At 42.5% G+C, this 7,901-nt stretch overlaps 1 protein-coding gene across 1 annotated transcript in view; it reads left to right on the top strand.

Moving 5' to 3' along the window:
• The window catches only part of MAP3K8 (mitogen-activated protein kinase kinase kinase 8), a 16,234-nt gene extending 8,643 nt beyond the window's left edge, over nt 1-7,591 (top strand). Inside the window, exons 5-8 of the mRNA XM_019470997.1 lie at nt 318-424; nt 4,650-4,802; nt 5,432-5,678; nt 7,210-7,591. Of these exons, the coding sequence (XP_019326542.1) occupies nt 318-424; nt 4,650-4,802; nt 5,432-5,678; nt 7,210-7,343 (641 nt within the window). The 3' untranslated portion in view covers nt 7,344-7,591. The remainder of the gene's footprint in view (nt 1-317; nt 425-4,649; nt 4,803-5,431; nt 5,679-7,209) is intronic.
• The last annotated feature ends 310 nt before the right edge of the window (nt 7,592-7,901 follow it).

The following is a 7,901-nucleotide window of genomic DNA, read 5'->3' on the forward strand; positions in this document are numbered from 1 at the left end:
CTCTCTCTCTCTCTCTCTCTCTCTCTCTCTCTCTCTCTCTCTCTCTCTCTCTCTCTCTCTCTTAAAGCTAGGAAAATGTCCAAACCTTGACTCTTCTTTTACGTAAACCGGTCCAGTTTGATTTTTGAGATAGGATTTAAAATTGGACCCAATCACTAACAGACCTGTTTTGGCTAGGAGAACGACTCTGTCGGCTATAGAGACTGGTTGTGCTAATCTTCCTTTTCAGGCTAACATCCAAATGAAACAGTCATGTTGTAAAATAAATGCCCAACGTGCTAGAAACTTAAATGCTGTCATTTTTGTTTTTCTTTTAGCAAGCAACATTGTCTTTATGTCAACTAAGGCTGTTTTGGTGGATTTTGGCCTAAGTGTGCAAATGACTGAAGACATTTACTATCCCAAAGACCTTAGAGGAACAGAGGTAAGAAGCTGGAGGGACAAAAGCCCTTATGTTGCATTACTCCCATGGCTGTGGATGCTTAGGCTCAAATTTGGAGTTTGAGGGTAGAAGCTTGGGCAAAAAAGTTTTATAATAACTTATAAAAAAATTACAAACAAACATTCATATAATCTCAATTATATTTTTCTTTTCAACTCACTGAATGGAGAATTGGGCGTTGCACTTTGAAAGCCATGTCACCTTCCTGCAGTCCCATTTGTTAGCAATTATTAAATCTGAAGTCAAGGAGTAATCAGGGTTCACTGAAGTCAAACAACGGAACAGTACTCTGAGGAGGGTTGTTGGCAGTGAATCAGCTGCTGGTCAGAGATGCTTCTGACTGGAATTTGGGTCTTTGGTCTAGCAAAGATTTCTTCTAAGATACCAGCTATGGACTGGGGTGACCTGCTCAACACAGTAGTTTGACTCCTCCTTTGAAACCACAGAAATTACAGACCTCTGGGTTTCGTCCCTTAGCGTTTCTAAGCTCTGTTCCCCATCTATGTGTAACCCTCTTGTCCTTTGGGGGTTATATACAGCATGATTGATGATTATGTGGTAAACTGCTTAGGCATTACAGTGACAGAGGTGGGGGCCTTTTAAATGTTCTCAGTGACTTTGACTTTGAATGTGCACAGAGGTCCTGCATGCCACTTGGGCTGCTTTCATGCCAAAGTGTTTCCAGGGCTGGAGCTTTAGCAAACAACCAAGCAGCGACAATTAGCTTGGATAGCTGCTGCTAATGTGGCTTTGCATGCTCTCTGTTGCCGAAGGAGGTTTTTTTACAGGAAACACTTCAGCTGAAATGCTGGCGCTTACCGTTTTGATAGTCTTCCACAGCATAGACACGTGTTTAGAGGAGATACTTGTATAACTGACAAAGAGCATTTCACTCCTTGGAAGGGTAGGATAAACTAAGATTTCACAGAACGTCGGGCTTGTTTGTTTATTCGTTTTTGAGATATTTGGGAAAATACTTGAACATTTCTGTTCACTGTCTTTCTAGTCAGGAGAGTTAAGAGCTTAAAATGCTTACTGTACTGGAAGCAACACGCTTTCTGGCATTTAATGTACGTGCTTTGTGGGTTTTTTGGTTTGGGTTGGGTTTTTTTGTTTGTTTGAGGGTTTTTTGTGCGCTGTTAATGAGAATAAGAAAAATGGTGGGAATGAGTTGGAAGCCCTGGTGGGTTATTTCCCAAGAATGGAGATGTGTGTAAACAGGAAATTTCCAGGTTTGTGGAGTGGACTGGTGATGATCCGCTCCTGGCTGTTGGAGGACAGGACAAGTTCATGTTGGTAAAAGCAACTGTGAAAAACACTTAATAGTTCTTCCTACTAAATGAAGAACTGTTCTGCACTGTTGAGCACCTGCAGTCATGTGGATAATAACCTGCAGAAAGTGGATAATCCCCACAACCCTGAAACATGGCAGTGCTTGGTGTTTGCTGTCTCAGGGGAGAGGTAGCCAGCCCTCAGAACTGGCAATCCTGCTGTTCTGCCACAGCATCGCTGGCCAGAAGTAAGGTTGCAGAGAGAGCCCTGGGAAAGGAGATTTTTAAATACCAGTCAGAGACTTATAGGAACATCGTGAATGCTAGTCTATAGGTTTTTCTGCTCACAGGCTTCCTCCTAGGCATCTTCCTCTCTACAGTGCCTGTGTTCAGCTTTGTGGGGTGCCTAATCCAGTCACCCACAAATGCCCTCTGTAGTCTTTGATAGCACTGGCTTTCTTGATTTTTTCAAAGTAAGATCTTGACTCTGCAAAGTCCTCCTGAGTTTTGCACCCGCTATTATGCAGCCTTAAGAAGTGGTGCAGTTGTCCCGGAGTGCTGTTTCTGCATGTAGTTGGGCAACCCCTTGTTAGGGCTCTATCACTGCCATGCAGCATCGTGCCTGTGAACTGGCTGGTTTCTCTTACATCTGGTTTTGGCAGGGACTGGTGTCCACGAAGGAAGTGACACTTGGAATTATCTTTCTCCTATGCGTGTTATCCTCTGGGGATTTAAGAATTTTATTCACTTCTGTAGCACAGAAAGTCTGAATGGAGTGAATCTTCTGTGTTTATGAAAACAAATAGTTGCAATTCTGGGCAGAATGATTGAAAGTAGTTAAATTTTGTTTAGTTGGTGTAGCATGAAAAACCTGGGTTTTCTCAACAGTGTGTGTACAACACGTGCAGCACAATATACCATGATTGTGATGAAACTGCTCTGCAGGAAATACTTTTTCTAGGCATTTGCTACGCTTTCTGTTACGTTTCTGTCATTTTGTTAAAATATGTAAGCTTCAGTTACAGCCATCTGACGGGAGGAAAAAGTTGTCTGCTAAGGTTTATTGAATGTGGAAGGTGTGATTCATTTGCAGGAACGCTAAACTAAAACTAGCACAGCATGAAGAAAAGGACTGTTTTTTAGCTGGGTTGTGTCTCTGGTCTGAGTGGCAGACAAGTGCTAGCCCAACAGTAGGAAGGAGTGGGAATGGGAAGGTACCTGGGGCTTGGGCTGCCTACTTTGGTGGCAGCAGAGTCTTAGGCCAGTCTAAGTCAGTCTGAAATCACAGCTTGGGTGCACATCTCCTTTTGCTTTTTGGCCCTGTGTAATCAAGGTGCATCTTGACCATTTTCTCACTTTGACTATAACTGGAGACAGGTTCTTGTTCCGGCATCCTTTTTTCCTCAAGAAGGCAGCTGCTTTTTGTTTATATAGATTTCACTCAAGTTGCACTGTATTTGCTAATGACTTTTTTTTTACAAAAGTAGAAATTCTGTTCTTTGCTCCTTATGACACTTAAAGGTGGCGGGTGCAGACTCGCTCTATCTTAGCCCCGAGGAAGGCAATGGATAGGAGTCAGTAGCAGCTATAGACGCCTGCTGAACCTTTGCACACGCTTCAGATCTGAAGCTCTGTTTACAGATATGGTATGTGATTTACTGGGAAGTATTCCTTGGAATTTGCAGGAGCCCTACAGCTGTTCTCAATCTGTGGTAATAAGTAGTCAAACCATGCGGTGATGACTTAACTTCCTGCTCTTGTGTCAGTTAATGTCTTTTAATGTGATTCTTTGTGGCATGATGACTTGAACTAATTAAAGTTCTGTTTGGCTCCTTTAGAGGGAAATTGGGTGAGGGAAAAGTAGAAACCAGAAGCAAATAGGGCGGCTTGCTAACCTAGTGTGCTGTGGGCTGTGCCCATGTTGTGTTGAAACCTACTCCCTTGGCCAGTGGCAGAGCTGTGCGGGCAGCTCCTGCCAGCCGCGGGGTGTGCCTCCTGCATCCTGCCCGTCTGGTTCTCCTCCAGCTGCGCTCCCAGCTGCCTGGAGCTGGCAGGAGCTTCCCACCAGATCCTTCTTCAGAGTCTTGACAAATGCAAATGTTTCGGTGAAATGTTTGGATGGAAACTGTATTTTGGTTTAGATGAGAATAGAATTTTTGGTTTTAAAAAAGGATGGAAGAGGGATGCTTGCCTTAATATCTGCTCTGAGGTAGCCTGGTAGAAAGGGCACGCAGCAGGACTTAAGAGACCTGGCTTTTAATTTATGCCTCGCCTTAGACCTGGCTTATTCCTCATCATCCCGTTTCTTAGGATAATGCCCCAACATGCAGGTTATTGGATAAGGGGGGAAGAGGAGAACAGTAAGGAAGACAGGAAGGTGTATATCTGTCAGTTCTGTCACAAGAGTTGTGTAGTATCCAATGTAACAGGGATTTCAGGAATGGACTCCTATCCCTGGCTGGGTGGCTAGCAGTGGGGTCACCCTCTGTCTTCAGCCTAGTGCATGCCCATGTTGTTCAAGCAGAATGGAGCAGTCCCAGCAGTGCCCCATAAAACAAACTGGCAATTCAGGCACCTCCTTTTGCTGTGAAGGAATAAGGTTCCTGCTACTCAGCTGAACGAAGCAGAGCCATAGCTTGAACCTCAGCCTCTCACAATTCAGCAAAGTCCCATAGCCACCGAGCTGTGGCCTGTCTTGGGAGGGCAAACCTGGAATATGAGTTTGTCCAGGTGCCAGGCCAGAAAATCTCTGTGATTGTGGTAATGTGCAGAGCAGAAAAATCTTATTTCCCAGATGGTGCTTGGTCTTTAGGCTGCAGGTACTAGTGGGATGTGTCCCTTTAGAGGGGGGGGTTCCTGGATCGCAAAATGTCACAATTTGTCTTTGCTTGTTGTTTTCCCCTATTGATTAATCTTTTTTTGACTATTCTTCACAGATTTACATGAGCCCCGAAGTTATCCTCTGCAGAGGCCACACAACAAAAGCAGACATCTACAGCATGGGAGCTACTATTATTCATATGCAAACCGGCATCCCGCCCTGGGTGAACAGATATCCTCGTTCTGCATATCCATCCTACCTCTATATTGTAAGTGTCCTTAGCAAAGCTGTAACTCAGTTTCAGTTGAAGGGTTTCCTGTACTCTTATTGGGAAAGCTCCAGTCATGTAAAAACTATCAAAATATTTGTCAGAGAGATGATATCATCCTTTTTGCTTCGGGGGAAGGAGGGAAGAAGTGGGTTTTGATCATTTAGGGGAAGACAGAGGCTGGGCTGGAGTCATCTCTCTGGTTTGTGTTACAATTTACAGGCCTTGGGTTTACTGCAAGGACAGGGTTAGAACAGCGTAAAACTCTATTGAAACAAGCCCATCTGTGTTCTACTTGTCTGTTTTTCTTAGAAGTTGCAGCCAAAAACTGGAGCCTGGCAAATTTGATTCTCTGGTTCTGCCAGTGTGGTACAGAAATCTGGTGAATTTGCATAGCACCGGATTTTAGGATTGCTTGGGGTTGCTTTGAGTTTTTAAACTTATGAAAAAATCTGATTTAAAAAAAGGTGGATTTTGTGCAGTTACATGTTCTGTTCTAATTGATCAGCCCAGCTCAGGGAGATGATGAGTCGTAAGTGGGGAATTCCCAGGCCACTGGTGGTTATCTGTGACTTCCTCTTCCATTGTTTTTGGAATAACTGTTTCAATGGTCTTTTTTATTCCAACAGATACACAAGCAAGCTCCCCCCTTAGAGGACATTGCTGAAGACTGCAGCACTTCCATGAGAGAGCTGCTAGAAGCAGCTCTAGAAAGGAATCCTAATCACAGGCTGTCTGCAGCAGACTTACTGAAACACGAAGCCTTACACCCACCCCCAGAAGAGCAACCACGGTGCCAGAGTCTGGACTCAGCATTGTTTGAAAGAAAAAGACTGCTTGCAAGGAAGGAGCTGCAGTTGCCAGAAAACATTACAGGTAATATCATCAGGCTTACTTACCTTGCACTTTGTAGATTTTACTTTGTGTCAAAACTTGATGTGGGTGAGTGTTTAGAAACAAATGAAACTCAAAAAGCTTTCTGGAAAGAGACCAGTAAAAATCCCAATCAGATGAGATCAGACCCAGAGCTCATTAAGTGTTATGTAAAACGCCCATTGACTTCAACAGGGGAAGAACTTAGCCTGAATTCTGCAGCTCCGGAAGGGCTGGCTCATGAAAAAGCCCTGGCAGTCATTCATGGCACTTCTTCACGAAGTATAGGCTGCTGTCCCAAATCGCCTTAATTTGCCACAGTAGTAGAGATGTTTTATTGATACTAGCGATTTGTTTGTTAACCAAAAAAAAAAGTCCCAACAACCACCACCACCAAAACTAACACTTTTTGCTTCCTTAAAGACACACACAAAACCATAACTGTAATGTTGCTGAATGTCAGCAGTACAAGCCCTTTGTTTTAAAAACAAAAATTACTGTAGGATAGAACACAGTGCCCATGTGCATTAATAAGTGCTTTATGAAGGATAATACATGAACCAGTTAGAAAACTCAGCGTGTCCTCAGATAATACCAAGACCAAGGGAGATTTGGTGCCAGCAACCTGCTAACAAGCTTCAAAATGCTTTTCTTCTACTTCTAAAATATATTTGGAGGGTCCTGACAAAAAGCATTTAAAAACTGACCCCAGGCAAGTGGTTTATTTGATTGTGATAAGTATTTGAAAAGATACCTATGCAAAGTTCTGGGTGCCGTAATGCGTAATTGTTGCAACAAATCCACTTAACATTTAAATCAGTCACAGCCTTTGCATCTAGAATGTCATTGCTCCTTCTGGATCTTGCCTTGTGGGTGCATAATCCTTTGACCGGCTCAGGCCATCTGAATCAATTATTTTGAAGATGAAAAAATATTTGACCATTAAACTGGAAGTTTAGTTTAGGTACTTAAGATTCCAGGACATTCACTACACAAGTATTCAGGGGAGTTCTGCCATTGCAAAGGTTTCTTCAGACCTTGATTTAAAAGAAAAAAAATTGAGACTGATGGTCCCATATTTGTTCTGTATTGTCACACCCAGTGACACAAAGAGGATGTCATCTGTTTAGATGAAAATTCCCCTGCAATGAAGGGGAATTCTCAACTGGCAGAAAGCTAGCAGAGTTTTTTCTTGCACCAAACTCTCCTTTAGCACTATGGCTCAAAGGATGAGGAAGCTCTGCCTAGCTGTCCCAGGTGATGGAGGTTTTTTTGAAATAGTTGAACGCACTTGCTGTTTTCAGTAGCAAACTGCTTACTTTTCTTTGCCCTAGAGTTGTGGGTTGATTTGGTATCTCTTATTTTGTTTCATATGAGGTTTATGTTATATTGGCCTTAAAAATGAAGCTTTGTAAACCACAGATAAATAAAAGCAAAAATTAGGCCAATTATTCCAATAATGTCTGCAACCATGGAACTGAACTAATGTAGTTATTTGTGCAGTAATGACATGCTTTGTCTCTTTCCTTTTTAGATTCCTCATTGTGTACTGGGAGCATGGAAGAGTCGGACCTGCTAAAGAGGCAAAGATCACTCTACATAGACCTTGGAGCTCTAGCTGGTTACTTCAATATTGTTAGGGGACCACCAGCCTTAGAATACGACTGACTCAGTAACGTTGTATGTTGGCAGGTCAAAAATGGACCTCTACCTCTTAAAACTTGATTTTAAGACTTGATTTCCAAATTTGTACATAAAAAATTGCCATTGTAGGCTGTAAAATGTGAATAGTGTTTAATTGCACAGATGATTAAGCTAAACCCTTAGGGGCTCTGATAAGCTGATCCCAAGCAATGATATTTGTGCGTCTGCTGGTTGACCAACAAGAAGACTGCAAAAAGAACACTGCTGGGAATGTCTTAATCCAGGATATCTTCCTGTGCTGGGCCTTGCACTTTTATAAAACTTGTAATATATGCTTGCAAATACTGCCATAAAAAAAAAAAAAAAATTAAACCCAAAAAAAAAAAAAAAAAATTGAGCATGTGGGCTGTAAGATTCAGTCTATCTGAGCTGTCCTCTTAGAAAAACTTCCAAAAAAAAAAAAAAGTCCTTGATTTAACCAGTCAAAGACTGGTTCAGTCTTGTTCTGTCTTTGAGACTCGGCCAGTCTCTGGCATTCTTAATGGAAATCAGGGCCTCCCTTAAGCTGAGCTAATTTCTATC

Source organism: Aptenodytes forsteri, unplaced genomic scaffold (assembly GCF_000699145.1).
Source record: "Aptenodytes forsteri isolate BGI_AS27 unplaced genomic scaffold, ASM69914v1 Scaffold336, whole genome shotgun sequence".
NCBI classification, from domain to species: Eukaryota; Metazoa; Chordata; class Aves; order Sphenisciformes; family Spheniscidae; genus Aptenodytes; species Aptenodytes forsteri.